This window comes from Carcharhinus amblyrhynchos, chromosome 21, assembly GCF_965287045.1.
Source record: "Carcharhinus amblyrhynchos chromosome 21, sCarAmb.v2.hapA, whole genome shotgun sequence".
Lineage (NCBI taxonomy): Eukaryota > Metazoa > Chordata > Chondrichthyes > Carcharhiniformes > Carcharhinidae > Carcharhinus > Carcharhinus amblyrhynchos.
In genome coordinates, this window is record NC_137344.1 from 25,333,184 (window position 1) to 25,351,706 (window position 18,523).

An 18,523-nucleotide genomic window follows, 5' to 3' on the forward strand; every position below is an offset into this window, starting at 1 on the left:
TAATCTTGCTTGGCTCTTTTAGTTGCCATGATGTGGAGATGCCGGCATCGGACTGGGGTAAGCACAGTAAGAAGTCTCACAACACCAGGTTATAGTCCAACAAGTTTATTTGGTAGCACGAGCCACAAGCCTTCAGAGCACTGCTCCTTCATCAGGTGAATGGAAGTTGTGCAGGTGTAGGAAACCAGCAAGGGCACCTTAATTATTTAACACTTTAATAGAGAGTTCCCAAACAGAAACAGTATTAGCATTGGGATCCCGCCTTTGTTGGCGATCTAGGTGTCCAGATTACCAACAACCTGTCCTGGTTCCTCAGTGCTGACGCTATAATTAAGAAAGTCCACCAGCACCTCTACTTCCTCAGAAGGCTAAGGAAATTTGGCATGTCAGCTATGACTTTCACCAACTTTTACAGATGCATCATAGAAAGCACTCTTTCTGGATGTATCACAGCTTGGTATGGCTCCAGCTCTGTCCAAGATTGCAAAAAACTATAAAGGATTGTGAATGAAGCCCAGTCCATCATACAAACCAGCCTTCCATCCATTCACTCTGTCTATACTTACTGCTGCCTCATAAAAGCAGCCAGCATAATTAAGGACCCCATGCATCCTGGACATTCTCTCTTCCACCTTCTTCCAATGGGAAAAAGATACAAAAATCTGAGGACATGTACCAACTGACTCAGGAATAATTTCTTCACTATTGGCATCAGACTTTTGAATGGACCTACCTCGTATTAAGTTGATTTTTCTCCACACCCTAGCCAAGACTGTAACACTACAATCTGCACTCTCTCCTTTCCTTCTCTATGCACGGTATGCTTTATCTGTATAGCGTGTAAAGAAACAATACTTTTCACTGTATACTAATAATACATGTAACAATAATAAATCAAATCAAGTCAAATCAAAAGTCTTTGCCCTGTAAACCAAGCTGACATCAGAGTTTTAAAGAGCGCAGTGTCAGAAAATGTATGAGGACAAGTCACATTTTGTGCAGAAAGTAAAATCTGGCTCAATATTTTCAATGGTAGGCAATAGGGATTTTTCTTTTCTATTGAGTCAGGTTCTTCCTGTCAAAAAATCCTTCACAACTGCAAAAATGGGTTACCAGTCGGCAATAGATCATTTTCACCTTGATAAGTGGTAATTTTTAATACCATTTTTCTTCAATTTAAACATCCACCAATCAAAATGAATTTTTTTTCATGTGGTTGATTATATGAAATCAGAATTTGATAAGGGAATGGTAGAAAACCAGCCAATCACAATGCATTATAATCCAGCTTTAATAATAACTAGTAATAAGGCTGTTTTTATACCCTTCAAGGATCTAAATTGCCACTTAACTGTGCAAGCAAGTTCAATTTTTGTAGTTATAACTCTGTATTCATTTTATAAAACCAGATTTAATGATGGCATGTGGCTGACAGTAGATGGTACAGTGCTGTTAACAGTGAGAACTTAAACAAGATGAAAAAAAACTTGGCAAATACAATATTAATACGATACATTATAACTTTAAACAAACTGTGATGAAAGTGCCTTGTGGCCTGATAAGGGTGTGATGGAACACTACTCTTCACTCAAAGGTAATTTAACTTTTTTTGATTTGCTCATGGGATGTGCACATTCCTGGCAAAAGCCAGCATTTATTGTCCATCCCCTAATTCCCTTCGGAAGGTGGTGGTGAGCTGCCTTCTTCAACCATTGCAATGGATCTGGTGAAGGCACATCCACTGCTGGGAAGGGAGATCAAGGATTTTGACCCAGAAAGGATGAATTAACAACAACTACGGGGCGGATTTTGTCACAAAAATTCTGAGCAAAATTTTCTCAGGAAAGTGTAAAATGGTGAGAAAACAATTGATCTTTTCATTGTTTTTCCAGCGAGATGAGTGGTGCTAATTTACGGCACTCTGTACAATACAGTAGCCGTAATGTGAATCTTGCCAGTGTGGTTGGTGGAGGTGGGGGGGTGGGGGGGGGGGTGCGGAGTCTTACCTTGCCAAAATCTGGCTGCTAACCATGAGGGGCACCCACGCACAGGCGCTCTGATATCCCACTATACTGTTATTCCCCCATCCCCCACAGACATAAACTCCACCCCCACATGGACATTGCCCCCCCCCCAACAACCCAGCATTGTTATTGTCACCCCCATGAACATCAACCCCCAGACTCCCCGCAGACATAACCCTCACCTCTCTCCACAGAACCTCCACCCATCGCCGCCCATGCCCCAATCACTGCTCCCCCATACTGATCACTGGATATGACCCATTACTGCCCCCCACAATCAGCCCCCATCCCGCGCCAACTCTCTCCCATCAGCCCCTTCCCCAGATCACCACCCATATCAATCAGCTGCTGCTCCCATTGCAGAGTTCCCCCCTTCCCTTCCCTCCTACACAGCCCCATCACCTTATCCCAGGTTCCGCCCCTGTCGGACCCCACCCCTCGGACCCATCCTATTCCAGCCCCGCTGCTATCAGGCCCCACCCCCTTGGCACTGCTAGGGTGCCAGGTTGGCAGTACCTGGGTGCCAGATTGACATTGCCAGGGTCCTAGGCTGGCAGTGCTCCAGGGGCACTGTTCAACTCTGCCCTTGACCATTCCGGGGCTTCAAAGGCCTGTGGTCCCACTGGTGAGGCCATCACATCTGGTCCCAGTTGGTGGGGAACATCAGTGATCCTCACCATGTCATTAATGTTTCAATCTTCCCGGGCATGAGGCTGATTCTGCTGGCAGAATGACAATATCCCAAGAGGCGAGAAATCAGGTGTAAACCCATTCTTCCGCCTCTCACTCATAATTCCCACCCCACTACGCTATTTGTCGAACAAAGCGGGATGGAAAAATCTCCAGGTAGTTTATGATACATAGATGCGCCTAGATTTTTCCCTCTTGTTGGTTTTCTCACAATCTGCTGAAAGCCCAATCTGACAGATATATCCTTAGAACATGGCCAGCTCAGTCAGTAGTGATGTTAGCCTCTCTTGCTGATTGGTATTGAAGTCCCCTCTCCAGAGCACATTCATGTCCTTCCTATCCTCAGTACTTCGTCCAAGTGGTGTTCAGCATGGAAGAGCACTGATTCATCAGCTGAGAGAGGGAAGGAGCTGGCAATCAACAGGAGCAGGGTTCCTTGCCCATGCTTGACCTTAGGCCATTAAGGACTCCCAGGGCAACTCCCCTCAGACTGTATAACAATGTACTGTGGCCATCTCTGCTGGGTCCTTCCTGATGGTGATACAGGATTGGTGATGAAAGAGTCCAGAACACAGGCTGTACAGCATGATTTGACAAGTATGACTATGTCAGTCTATTGCTTGACTACGCTGTGATTTTGGCACAAACCCCCTGATGTTTGTAAGGAGGCTTCACAGTGTTGGAAAGGCTTTGGAGAATCTGAGGTTGAATCGACCACTGCAGAATACCAAGCCTCTGGCCTGCTCTTGTAACCATAGTAAATATATTGGTGGCCCACTTGAAGTTCTGTTCAATTGTGATGCTGAGGGAATTTTGGGATAATGTAGTTGAACATCCAATGATCATTTCTTGGCAATTATCTGGAATTATGATTCTATTGATGGCCATAATCCATTCTTGATTGGTGGAAAAACCCATCTGGTTCACTAAGGTCCTTTAGGAAAGGAAATCTGTCGTCCTTATCTGGTCTAGTCTACATGTAACTCCAGAGCCACAGCAATGTGGTTGACTGTTAATTGCCCACAAGCAACTAGGGATGGGCAATAAATGCTGGCCAGCCAGCAACACCCATGTCCCATGAATGAATTTACAAAACATTATGTGATGCAAATGCAACTTACTACTCATCAGCACAAGCCTAAGTGCTGTGCAGGTTTTGCTGCTTAACATCATGGACTAGTTCATTTTCAAGGCATTGCAAATGGAACTGAACACTATACAATCATCAACCAATGCACTTGCTTTTGTCCTTATGTTAGAGGTAAAGTTATTGATAAAGCAGCCAAACATGGTTGAACTTATTTCAGGAATTTCTTCAGCAAAGTCCTGAGCTGAGATGATTAGCTTCCAGCAACCACTTGTCCAGTTAGCGAAGAACTTTACCCTGATTACCACTGACTTTAACATTACAAGGATTCCTTGATGCCACACTTGATTCCACGCTGCTCTGGTGTCCAGAATAAACAATCTCACCATGCTTCTAGGATTCAGCTCTGTTGTCCATGTTCAGCCCAGGGCTGATCTGGTGTGAACAGTCACGTGAGAACCTAAATGCATCAGAGCGCAGGTTACTGGTGAATAAGTGTCGTTTGATATCTCAGTTGAAGGCACCTTCCATCAACTTGCTGATGATTGAGTGTCGACTGATAGGATGGATTACTGGCTGATGGCTGGATTGGATTTGTGCTGCTCCCTGGCACACATAGACAATTTTCCGCTTTTTCAAGTGTTGGGGAGAAGAAATATAGCTATTTGGCTGTAATGTATTTCATTCTTGAGAAAACTATGCCTTTATTATGAACTATAGTATGGACTCACTTCAGTGTTCATAGAGAGGGGATCCTGCAGATCTGAAAGGCGACAGTGTCTGAATCGGGGTGAGTCCCATGCCTGCAGTGCTCTCTCGCACCCTGCTCCTCCCATTCTCCCACCCGCCTCCCCTGAATGTTTATCAGCAATGCCACTCTCACAGTTTATCCAATATCCTTATTCATAAACCTTATTGCTTGGACAAGGGATGGGCATGCTGTCTGTCACACAATACAACGAGGGACATCTTCAATGTAAAGATAGGACTTTATCTCCACAAGTTTGGTCATTCCTACCAATATTGTCATGGACAGATGGGTATGGCGGGTGCAGGGCTGAGGATGAGGTCAAGAAGGTTTTTCTGTTCTTATTGGTTGCTATGTCTTTCAGGATTTGACCAGTTCAGTCAGTGATAATACTTGGTGATGGATACCGAAATGCTCCACCCAGAGTACATTCTGTTAGTGAGGAGGACTTTGCAGAATTGTCTGGACTGGGCTTGCCTTTATTGTGTCCAAAAACCTAGATGAAACCTTGGTGGTGTGTCTGTGTTTTTTTAAAGTAGTGGTTTGATACAACGGAGTGAATTACTTCGTCATTTCAAGGGCCAGTTAAGAATCAGCAACATTGCTTTGGTTTGAAGACACATATGAGCCAGACTGTATACAGATGTCAGATTTCCTTCCCTCATGGATAAGAGTGAGCCAAATGTGTTCTTATGATAATGCAGTCACTATTACTGATACTAACTTTTTACTTCAGATTTTATTTTTGATTTGACCCGATTTGATTTATTTTTGTCACGTGTATTAGCATACAGTGAAAAATATTGTTTCTTGCGCTCTATACAGACGGAGCATATCATTCATAGTGAAGGAAGTGAGTGCAGAAGGTAGTGTTACAGTCATTGTAACTTAATACAAGGATCAACTTAATACAAGGTGGTCCATTCAAAAGTCTGATGGTAGCAGGGAAGAAGCTGCTCTTGAGTCGGTTGACATGTGACCTCAGACTTTTAGTAAGTGAATTAAAATTCCTCTGTTTTTTGTATGAGATTTTAGATCATCCAGGCCACTGCTACTGGAGCAAAATCCTGGAACTCCCTCCCTAACAGCACAATGCGTGTACCTCCACTACATGGACTGTAGCAGTTCAAGAAGGCACTCACTGCCACCTTCTCAAGGGCAATGAGGGATGGGCAAAAAATTCTGGCCACAGTGATGCCCACATCCCAAGAATGTATAAAAAGAAGTCCTTTGGATTACTAGCCTGGTAACATAAGTATTATGCCACCGTAGTGTACGTTACCTGCTAATTGAATTGTCTTATGAAAAAGTGTAGAATTTAGTGCATTATTTAATTCAGATTCCCTACTGGTGGCTGAGAATTAACAGCATTGGAAAATTAAAATCTGCCATAATGAACCTCTGAAGGATAACATTAAATTACTAGCATCCTTGTTGGAATTGAGGAATATCCGAATTTTAAAACCCTCCATTTACTATATGTGAATCTTTATTGTCCTTATGGTAATGGGGAAAATTGGCTCACAACTGGAGAACAAGGAGAAGCACCTTCCCAGAGATACCATTAACAACACATGAAAACAGATTTGTTCAATGAATTGAAAGATGGGATTTAAAAGGTGTTGAACGAGGAAATTGAAGAGGCGCGCAGATGACTGTATAAACCAAGTGTTAGGCACCATGTTAATCATACATTCACATGTCCCATGCACACTAGCTGTACACAATTGCTGAATAACTCAAGCCTTAACTATACAATACCCAAAGGACATATCACAAGGTAATTATGGATGAGGAAGATTATTAGTTCTTGCACCCAGATGCACCATAAAGTTTCCTCAACCTCTCCCCCCTTGCAAACTCCAATTGTTCTTCAAATGCATCCAGAATTTCTGACTTTGGAGCGAAATCTATTTCAAATGCCAATCATTCACTCTTGTCACAAAAAACTTCTTGATATGTTAAAATTATATTTGACAACTTTGAAATCTCTATCCTAATTACACAAAAGGATGGCATGGAATGGCACGGTGTCACAGTGGTTAGCACTGCTACTTCACAACACTAGGGACCCGGGTTCAATTCCTGGCTTGGGTCGCTGTCTGTGTGGAGTCTACACATTCTCCCCGTGTCTGTGTGGGTTTCCTCTGGGTCCTCCGGTTTCCTCCCACAGTCCAAAAATATCTGAGTTATGTGGATTGGCCATGTAAATTGTCCCATAGCTTCAAGGGAACTAGCTAGGGTAAATGCATGGGGTTATGGGGATAGGACCTGGGTGAGATTGTGATTGGTGCAGACTCGATGGACCAAATGATCTCTTTCTGCACTACAGAATTCTATGATTCTAAGTAACATTCAAATTCATATTTTCAAATCCCATCTGATCAACTCACTTTATAAGATCACCCCTCAGATTTACAACAACATTCATTCTTGGGACATGGGCAGCACACATCTTAGAGAGATTGGGAGTCTCCTGATCATATCAGCCCAGCATGGGGTGAATTGTGAGTGGCCAGTTGCTTCTCCTTTAAGTAGCAGGTCTAAGATAACAAGTGCTGCAACCCAAACCAGTGAATCAAACATGTCACCAGTGCAGATATAGGAGATTTCTGATACATGGTAATTTGTTTTATTAATTCTATTTTGGCAGAGTGCTCACCTACCATTTCTAAACTAATATGCCTCTGAGAGGGACACCCTGGAAAAGGATGGGAGGATGCTCATAAGAGAAAGCAGTGAAAATATAAAAGCAAATTAAATGTGCCAAGCACAAGTAAACACGCATTACAGTCCAGAAATTACTATTGTCAGAATTAACAGACACATCCTTATCCTGTTTGTAAGACATTCTCTGTACACTACAACACATATCTTTGCCTTTATTCTAGTGCACAGAACAGAAACTGTTAATAAAGAAAAACAGGCAAAAAACTACCAGTTCAGGTGTTGAAAGCCTGTCCATGGTAAGTGATAATGGCAAACGGTGGAGTTCATAGAAGAGATGGGCAATGAGAGTCACACACAGGTCTCTCAGGCTGCAATTCCTGGTTTGTTACAGATATCTGCTGTGCATCTTGTCCTTATGGTTTTCCATGGATAACTGCTGCTCCTCATTGACAGAGTGGGAAGTAATGAATGAATGACTTTTTAAAGCTTTTATATTTTACACATGCTCCTGTTATCATCGGGTTCAATGTATAGTGGGTCAATGGGCATGGAAATGCCAAAGCTTGGTACATGGGGCATGAGGGGCGGAATACCTGACTCCATGAAAATAAGGGACTACATGGCCATGCCGACCTCCACAATGGAGCTGGCCAAGTCAGGAGTGCAGGGTGCAGGTTTGTGCATCCTTAAAAGGCACGTCTGTAAATCAAAAACCTTGAGAATGGGGTCATAAAAATCTCAGAATCGGATTTTGACCACAATTTATAAAGGTCATTCTGACTCAGTGAAAATCCAGCATTCAAATGTTTCAATAAGATTGCCTCTCATTCCTCTAAACTCCAATGTTTTATGGGCCGAATCTGCTCAACCTTTCCTCACAAGGTTTCTCCTTCATCCCAGGGAGCAACTTAGGCAACCCTTTCTGAATTGCCTCCAATTCAATTACATCCCTTCTTAAAACAATGAGACAAAAACTGTATGCAGTGCTCTAGGTATGGTTTCACCTAAGTCCTGTACAGACATCCCTCCTTTTATACTCCATTCCCTTTGCCATGAAGGTCAACATTCATTTTGCCTACCTAATTACTTGCTGTACCTGCATGCTATCCGTTTGTGATTTGCACACTAGGACATCCAGATCCCTCTGTAATACAGCTTTATGTAATCACTTTCCAGTTACATGATATTTTTTGCTTTTTATTTTCCCTTCCAAAGTGATAACTTCACAGTTTCCCACATTATATTCAATCTGCCATTTTTTTGCTTACTTACTTAACCTGTATCTAACGCTTTTCAGTCACTTCGTATCCTCCTCAGAAAATCTGACTACCTGCTTTCCTTCATCCTAGTCATTAATATAAGTTAGAGGTAATTGAAGCCCCAACACTGATGCTTGTGGCACCCCACTAGTTACAGTTTGTTGGCCTGAAAATGATCCATTTATCATGACTCTATTTCCAGTTAGTTAGCCAATCCTCTATCCATGCTAATGTATCATCCTGGCAGCTTGAACTTGTATAGTAAGCTGAAATGCAGAGCCTTACTGAATGATTTTAGAAATCCAAATACACTAATCTACTGGTTCCTCTTTATCCACCCTACATGTTACATCCTCAAAAAATTCTAAGAAATTGGTCAAACTTTCACTCTGCTTGATTGCATTATGTTTTACTTTTAAACGTCCCACCTCTACATTTTTAATAATGGATTCCAGCGTTTTCCCAATGACAGATGTTAGCAAATTGACATATAGTTTCCTGCTTCCTGTTTCCATCCTTTTTTGACTGGGAGAGTTACATTTGCGGCTTTCCTATCTGCTTCCAGAATGTGGTGGGATTGTGATCAGTGAAAGCTCTATAATAAATCCACTGAGGTGAAGGTCCCATCACCAAAAGTTCCTTTATTTACAAGACATGCTATACAACGGAGTGCTCTCTCTGTGCGTTCCCTGTTTCAGCAGGCAGAGAGACTGACACACATGCTTTAAATATGGAACAAGAGGCTCCCTGATTGAGCCATTCATTAGGACTCAATCAGGGAACTGTTTTATTGAGGACTCAATCAGGGAGTTCATATTCCAGCAGGCCAACCTCATTTGCCTGACTCAAGTCATCACAGCTTGATGGGCTGAATGGCTTCCTTCTGTACTGTAGAGATTCTATGATTCTAACCTAGGTTCATAAGATCGTAACTATTGCAACCACAAGCTTTGCAACCATTCCCTTTCAGTGTTGAATCTTCAGGCCATTGGATCCTTTGTCATCTTTTGCTACCAATCATTTACCTGGAATACTAGGCTGCTGCACAGTCCTTCAGAATATTCCCAGCACAAGCCTTTAAAAAGGTTTCAGATCCCCTAACAAGAACATTAGTTTTTCATTAATTTAGTAGCATTCATTCCAGGCTATGGGCAAGACTCGAAGACATGGTGGCACAGTGGTTAGTTCTGCTGCCTCACAGCTTCAGGGACCTGGGTTTGATTCAAATTGGGTCACTGGCTGTGTGGAGTTTGCACATTCTCACCGTGTCTGTGAGAGTTTCTACCAGTGCTCTGGTTTCCTCCCACAGTCCAAAGATATGCGGGTTAGATTGAATGGCCACTCAATTGACTAGCACTGCTGGCTGTGCAGACACATGGATTTGGGCCTGTGTCTGTGGGAGTTTGTGCATTCTCCCTGTGGTTGCGTGGGTTTCCTCCGGGTGCTCCAGTTTCCTCCCACACCCCAAAGATGTGCTCTTAGGCTAATCGGTTTTTACCAAATTGACACTATTTCTTCCCTGAATCTGACTGAGTAGGGTTCCATTCGTAGACATGCAGGGTAGAATAGGTGTAGGGTGATGCGGCGGCGCGGGCTCGTTGGGCCGAAGGGCCTGTTTCCCGTGCTGGGTTGTTCTTTGTTCTTTGTTCATTGCCCCTTAGTGTCCCAGGATATGTAGGTTAGAGGGATTAGCGGATTAAATATGTGGGATTATGGGGGTTTGGGCCTTGGTGGGATTGTTGTTCGGCTGATAGGCCGAATGGCCTCCTTCTGCACTGTAAGGATTCTATGATAATAATGGGAAAGAAAGTCAGGTAACACATGCTACCAGTCGTGTTTATTATCATCCACTTCTTAAAAAATTCAAATTAAAACCCAGAGGATCTCAAAATCTCCAGATTCAACGTGATGTGTTGGTATTAGGTTCCATTGGCAACAGACAAACACTAAGCCTGGCTTTAAGTTCATAAATAATTTAGTGCAATTGGCAGCCATCTGACCTCTGGAAGAGGTAAGCTACTATGAGCAGTTCATGTGAAGAATCAAAAATGTTGTGTCCTCAGCTGAAGGTCTGCTCACTTGTAGCGAGAGAAAGTCTACAATCACACTGAATGCACTCATCATGTAAAGACATGGTCATGTGATACTGTGACCTAATTTTAATTCTCTGGAAGAATCAGTTAATTAGAGATTTAGAGCATTTAATTCAAATAAACTGTATGCCCTGTTCATTTATTTTAAAAGAAATGGTACTCATGTAAAGTCATCCTATTTGATATTGCTTGACTTTAAACACGTTATGTCATTTCTATTTTATATATAAAGGATTACATAATCAAACCCCTTCCAGAAAGAATGCATCTGTTCTCTGCTTCAATCAACTATTATCACTGTCATGAAACCAATGCCTTGTAACTAAACACTGCCTCAGAGACAGGGTCTGGGTACAAGTGAACAGGGACACACTGCTGTCCCTGTCTTAACCTCATACAGCTGAAGGAGCTCTGGTAGATAGTGGGTGTTCAAGTCTGCATCAAATTTTAAAAAAAGCCAAGTTTTTAACATGTACTAATTCAACAGATTGTTAGTAGAATTGTCAAATTGAAGAATGCAGCTTATTTGAAGTCCTTGATTGGAAATGTTGGATTTAAGTGAGGAGTCCCTAATTAAAGTCCATTTTGAAGTGTGCTGACGCTGCCACAATGAATTACTACCATCTCTCTCTCCTGTAAAATTGCAATCAATCACCCAATCTGTAAACCATTCAATCAATAAAGATTGTGCTGTCTTGTTCCAAAGCACCCGATGATAGAATGCTGAACAAGTGTGAATATACATGTCAGGATGTCTGAGGCAAGGCAGGATCCTCGCTTCGTCTATGATTAAAGGCTATGCACCTACCCCAAACATTTGTCGCAGGTCAGGGTCTCTGAATCGGAAGGGAATGTTGGAGACATGTAACCTTTTGGGCTGCTGTTTCTCTGTGGTCTCTGATGACTGTAGCGGCTGTGACGAATCTGTCTGTGCGGCTTCATCTGTCTGCTGGAGGAACAGCAAAAGGGAAAAGATAAAACAACAGGAAAGCAAAATACAAAGCATGCCAGCCATGACACAAACGTGAAGTTTAGGTCAGGTGAGGCATTCTCATTCCCAGAATAGCCATTTTCAATCCAAATTGCCTGTCAAATTGAACAAGCCACATTTGCATGCCTTCCCCATTAGTCACGGTCCCTTTCCTTCTCCTACTCTCTCTTTTGGAATACAATCTACTTAGTGTTGGAACGTGCATTGTTCTGTTCTACCCAGGGGAAAACAACAAAGGACAATTTGAGTATTGATATATCACTTGCTAACCAAACTCAGATATGAAAATAGTGTTCTTTAGGAAAGGGCCGATATGCAAACATGCAAAATTGGTCCTTTACACTCGCTGTGATTACATGAAACTAATTGCTCCGTTTTCAAATAGGTTGCAAAGCCATGTGACTTATTTTGTGATCATGGCAAACTAATTAGTGAGAGGATCTAATAAATTCTCAGTGCGGTTTGAAGATGGGTTTTCAACGATCGTCACATTTGCAATTCTAATAGGTGATATTTTCATTCGGTTCTGAGTCCATCTTTTTGGTTAAAAACATTTCCTCACAAAAGAGGAAATTGTGCAATAGCTATGTCCTCCAGAACAATGAGATGATGCTAACAAGAATGCAGTTTTGGCTGACAACCCTGTTTGGCCACTGCCAGTTTCACCATCTGACCAGGATTCACACTGCTCTTCCCCAATCTCCTTTTGGCTAAACACAAAATCAAATTAACCATTAGGAGTGGAGGAAGGTGGGGGTGGCGGGAGAGGTGATATAACACAAGAATTTCCTGCCTCCATAAACTCAAGAGAAAGTGCAACCCATCTCTGTGCAGTGGCACTTCATCTCAGCTCTAAACAAACAACAAAATGAAAACCAGCTTTTTAGCCCTCATACCTTGCCAGCCCTCCATACCCCATCCACGCCAACTCATGCCACCTCATGCCCCCCACCCCCACCTTTCTGGACCCAATGCCAAATTAGTGCTGATTCTTGCCAAGCAATGCACCCCCACCTATCACCCATCACCTTTTGCTCTTACAGTATACCAACTCATCCAAGATCCACCATGTGTAGACCTTGGGGGTCCAATGGCGAGATGAAATAAAGTTCTAAGTATCTATTGATGACTTCACTATTTCTTTGAACTCTTACTGATAAAAACCTATTCACTGATTTTAAATTCCTTCAATTTAACCCTTTATAAAACAAGCACTGTATTCATAACTCCACATCAAAGACATTAGGACAACTTGGAGTTCTCAATCAAACTATGAACTTACAATAATGTGACAATGATAGGTTTAAAATTAGCGATACAGTACAAATCATATAATGATAACCCTGAAACCTATGTCAACAGACGAAGTGAAATAGAAAGCACTGTGCTTTTTTTTAACTAGACTTCTTTTAAATTTAAAGGTCAGGAGATTTAAAGTCTTGTTAGCTTTACAGTACCAATGAATTTATTTTTTTTTTACACACATTCATGCTGACTTTTAACAGTCCCAAAGGACATTTGACCTCTCCTCAAGGCATCCCTGGACCTATCCAAAAGGATGCTGTAACACAATTTCTGAAAGATTAACGCATCTCATGAAAAGGGTAAAGCTCACAACCTGCATTTTGGACATCGCCATAATTGCACCTGTTTGAAGGCAGCTGCACTTCTACACGAACAGCTGCCTCTTTGAACCATGGATGTGCAAAATGCACCTGCCCCCTCTCCCTCCCAAAATTTCCACTATGAAAATAGGGAGTGCTGGGTTTGGGCCTCTGGTATCACATTGAATCAGATGGAGACCCCCTGCATCCCCATGAAAATTCAGGCCCTGGCATCAAAAACCTTGCACACAGCCCACATAGGATAGTAGAACTGAATTCAGTTCATTTATAAAGGGGGAGAGCAAAACTGAGGTCTTATACTCCCACCACATTCTCTGTAACATCCACACTTCAGCAGTGCCCAAGCCCGCACTGTCAGTATACTGACCATGCACAGTTGTATTAATTATTAGGTTGTCAATTTATACAAATACACTTAATTTATAGTTAATTTGGTTTTGATCAAAACTTGTGCCTTAACACCTGACCACTTTTCCTGCCAAATGACCTGTCCTGCAAGCAATGCTTCCGGCTTTATTCTCTTTTCCATTTCCTAATTCAGTAAGTCTGAAGACACACTCGGTTTGCTGTTGGATGTTTGGGCTCTTTTGAGATTTATCTCATGAAGTTATGACATGTGATGGGATGTCCAGTACCCATACTCTCCAGTGTGTTAGAAACAATAGAAAGTTTATGGTTGGGCTGAATCAGTCGGCTTGCTGGTTGCAAAAGATCAGACGAATAAGTTTTGACTCAAACATTCAAAGAAACTGAGCTCGACTGTTAACAGTGCAGTTGATGTGCTCGGGCACTGAGGATAAAATGGCTGATGAGATACTTGATCTTGTACCTTGTATTTCAGAATGCCTGCACTGTCTTCCATTATTAGTTCAACAAAGTGGAGTTTTTGTATGATTCCCAAGAACACCTTTACTTGCACTGTAAGTTTAATGAAAATAAAACTTCTAATGTTGTACTAAAGACCATTACACACAACAGCACAATTAGACCATTCAGCCCATCAAGTCTGCTCCACCATTCAATCATGGCTGATATGCTTCTCAACCCCATTCTCTAGTCTTTTCCCTGTAACATTTGATCCCCTTCTCAATCAAGAACATATCTGTCTCTGTCTTAAATACACTCAATGACTTGGCCTCCACAGCCTTCTATGACAATGAATTCCACAGATTCACCACATACTGGCTGAAGAAATTCCTGCTCATCTCAGTTCTAAAGGGTGGTCTTTTTACTCTGAGGCTGTGCCCTCAGATCCTATTTTCTACTATGTCTTCTCCATGTCCACTCTGTTCAGGCCTTTCAATATTCTGTAAATTTCAATAAGATCCCACCTCATCCTTCAAAACTCCATTGAGTATGGACCCAAATTCCTCAAACACTCCTCGTATATCAAGCCTTTCATTCCTGGGATCATTATTTGACAATGGTGTGAGGTTCGGTTGAAATTGCACACTTGCTAATTGATAAAATTTTATTTAGGCTTTTATTAAAATTTTGTTACATTGCAGTTGGTGTGTGTATGCCTGCATGTATATGTATGTGTGTCTGTCTCTGCATGTGCGTGTGTGTGTGTGTGTGTGTGTGTGTGTGTGTGTGTGTGTGTCTGCATGCGTATGTGTATCACATACAGGATGACAGTGTAAGGATATTAAGATACTGTAACATGTATAAGCCCAATATAAATCTGATCTTCCTTGTTCTGCTAATAATAGCTCTTGACAATCATAGTAATTGTGATAGATCAATAACAAAAACATTACATTCCCTGGAAAATAAGAATATTAATGAAATTGCCTTTGTCAATATAGAAGAGGAGCTCTTTAAAAAGCTTTCTTGCATTAAACAATTCTTAGCCTGTCATTGCTGTGTCAGACAGCTGTGAAATTCATAACAATTATAGGCAACAGATAACTCTCTGCAGAGGTGTCTAGCAGTGGAAGCACTCACAGCAGGTACTGATTCCCCTAGATTATTTGAGTTTAATTTATTTCCTTCACTTTTTAAATGTTCTATGTTATCAATTCTGGTACTTTGCAGACAATTGCTTGAACGCACTCTGCAAATAAAATATCCTTATTGCACTGGTCCTGACTGCCTTTGGATAGGTTACATTCCCTCACTCTATTGAAAATTTGAGTAACAAACTGCTCAAGGATTTGTGTGATTTTATTTTACCTCCACAATTGTTACACGTTTGGACCTGAGCAGGGCAATAACAGCTGAGAGAAAGTAAAACCATCCAAAGTTTCCCACCAAAATGAAGAAAATACAATGCGAGTGTTAGAAGGTAACCGATGATAACATTGGATCTGTTGTACTGTGACCAATGGTCAGAAGCTGTATGGGTCAGCTCACCCAATAAACTATGTAATCAATGACAAAATGATGTGATGATCAGCTGACCAGCTGACTCAGTACAAATAAGAACCTGCTGGGAATTGTTAGATGGCTTGGAATGGGTCAGGGTGAGGGCTCAAGTGTTGGAGTAATGATTTTTCTTTATTAGACATTTTTCTTTGATTTGTCAGTTGGAGAAAGTTTTGTTTCATTTTATTTCTCAAAACTGAAGAGTTCCTTCTGCTGGATCAACAGTGAGGTATAACATCTCTTGCAGTCACCATGGGTATGGATTCTCAGTTTACCACTGTGTTTAAATGGTGGTAATAGTTTTCTGTTGGTCGACAAAAAACAGTAGCAGAGGGGGAAGTTAATGAAAATGCAGTTGAACTATGTTCTAAATAATGATATGCTTGCACACCTGGAATTATAAGTCACACTTCTGGATGAGATGTATAGGATGCTTAAGATGCCAGATTGGGCAAAAAGGACAGCACAAACTATTCAACTCTTGTTTACTTTGAGAAGGAAAAAGACAAAAAGAAATGTTTGGTCATAGTAAGAACCATTAGGTAAAGACAATGAGTGAGATTCCCTGGCCTTCCAGCCATGTGTTTCCCATTGGAGGGAGGTGTGCATTGTTTGCGAGCAGTGGGATTCTCTGATTCTGCCATTGTCAAAGGGAGTTCCCACTGACATCACCTGACACCTGTAGGAAACCTGCAGGCAGGGGTGTGCTATTGGCAGGACCAGAGAAACCTGCTGGCATGGATGGCCAGAGAATTCCGACCAATATCTGAGACATAGCTATACTGTTACCCAAGATATTCACCATTAAACACATTGAATGGTATGAATTTTTTGTTATAACTCACTAAATTCATGAATGAAAGCTATGGCTTATCTGTTCAAGGGTAAGCAAAGTCTTAATATCACCAAGAAACATTGCTGGCACTGAAAATAAACTTTTACAAATATGTAGTCTCATTCCTTCAGATTTTAATTATTACTGCCAATTTTAAAAATGGGATTCTTTGCATTTCCTTTTTACCTTCCTTTCTTTCTTCTCCTCTATTTTGCTTTTTGTGCATGAGTTTGCATTGAATTAAATATTCTAACTTACACTTCTAGGTTTAGGCTGTGAGAGATTTAATGAGCATTCTTCAATTTGATAGGGTGAAGGGAATGTAATGATTTCAATGAGGCCATTGAGGTGAGCCTCTTGGAAAGTGAACTCCAGATTGGGCAGGCAATAATAAACTCAATCAGGGAGACATTTCTGTATATATAACTGGGAGTTTCAGGGCTCCTGGCACTCCGGATGCTGACACATAACCTGTAGCACTCTATCAATTATAATAGAGCTTGTAAATAGAAGGGAATCTGGTGAAGGGACACTGGCCTGTGTTGACTTATTTCAAGATAATCTGTTTCTTGTTCTGTTTGCAGAAGTTCCAGATCTACTTTAGAGAGTGCCACATGAAAATGGGTCTCTAATTACCATGCAATGTCATTCAAAAGCTCAGTGAATTTCTCTAGGCAGCTATAGGCATATTAAATGGTGAGTGTTGCTCACTTGCCACAGATTTCAAAATCTGGATCAACATGCATTAAAGACTTGACAGTTGCACTTGTCTGAAAGTATTGCAGGATCATGCAAGAAGTATGGATGGAAATTGTCTTAAGCTTTTATTTTTGTCGGCGATGCTTAATAATTTAGTAATGGGAATACTCTAAACACCTCAGCAGCTTTATCATTGTAATCTGGTCTTTCTTGCAATGCACGAGCTAGTGACTGCAAATAAATGGCTGGCCCAGGAAAACTTGAACTCCTTGAGAGGTTGGATCCATGGGTTAAATGCGATAGTCATTCTGTAAAATTTGCAATAATTTAGAATTAGTGTGTTCAAATCAATATGGATCCCTGTTGCTCTAACTTGAGAAAGCTTAAGATCAATTCAATTTGTAATGAAGGAAGGTCAATTTAAGTGAAAAATGATCTTGGAGTGCATGCAACATAATGAAAAATGTAAATAAATAATATGGACTCTTCTGGAAACCCTGCAGTCAGTGTTGGACAATACTTGAAATTTCAGGTGCAAGTGTGAATTTCAAGGAGAATTATCTAAGGCATTTGAAACACGTAATTAGTAGCATTGACTTAGGTTTGCAAATGTATATTTCGATAGTTTGCATTTTAACCTTCTGGCAATTGTAGCTTCATTTTGCAGTTAATTCAAGTTAAATGGAAGAATGGGTAACTAGATGTGGAAAACCATTCCAGCAAGCACTGAGTGAAAATCAACTAACCGTCTAACCCGGCACAGCAGGACAACATACAACAGATGCTGCAATTGCACAACGCTGAACAAGCTCCGACATTTCACCACTTACAAAACTTCGATAGTGCAGGCTGATCTAATTTTAACACTTCTAATTACTATTGTGGCAGTATCGTTAATCTCTGCCTATTTAGCTCTTTTTACACTTTATTGGAAACTGCTTCAACCTCTTTCAAAGTGAAAGGGTTGCAATAAATAAAGGCTATATCATTATCCTAAGCAGGCTGGACAGAAGGATAGTGCTGGAGCCCGCGGTACAGACAACAGCAGGAAAAATATAAATACCAGAAAAACAATTACATGTCAAGGGCAACGTGGTCAAAATAAATAGCCAAAATTGACTTGAAAATGTGCATAATGAGAAGGGAAAGTGGGGAATTAGTAAAGTCAGGGTCAAAGTGCTGAAACATAAATCAAAGTCTGCCTATTAGGAGGTAAGTGAATACATTGAGGTGAAAGATTATCAGGGTCAATAGTGCTGTCTCAGTGTAGTAGTGCAGCTCTTTCAGTGCTATGAGCTGACATAATGATATAATACACCTGGAGTTCTTTTACGTGATATTACAATGCCAGGGTAGCTGAGGAACAAGGGACACATTCAAGCACTGGAATACTTCATGTGCATGATCTCTGGGATAAGAAAACCTTTAACTGTGT

At 41.3% G+C, this 18,523-nt stretch overlaps 1 protein-coding gene across 11 annotated transcripts in view; it reads right to left on the bottom strand.

Moving 5' to 3' along the window:
- The window catches only part of rbfox3a (RNA binding fox-1 homolog 3a), a 1,494,706-nt gene that overhangs the window by 121,158 nt on the left and 1,355,025 nt on the right, over positions 1-18,523 (bottom strand). For all 11 annotated transcript variants that reach the window (XM_080208868.1, XM_080208867.1, XM_080208866.1 and 8 more), the window contains one exon: positions 11,380-11,520. In XM_080208868.1, coding sequence (XP_080064994.1) covers positions 11,380-11,520 — 141 coding nt within the window. The remainder of the gene's footprint in view (positions 1-11,379; positions 11,521-18,523) is intronic.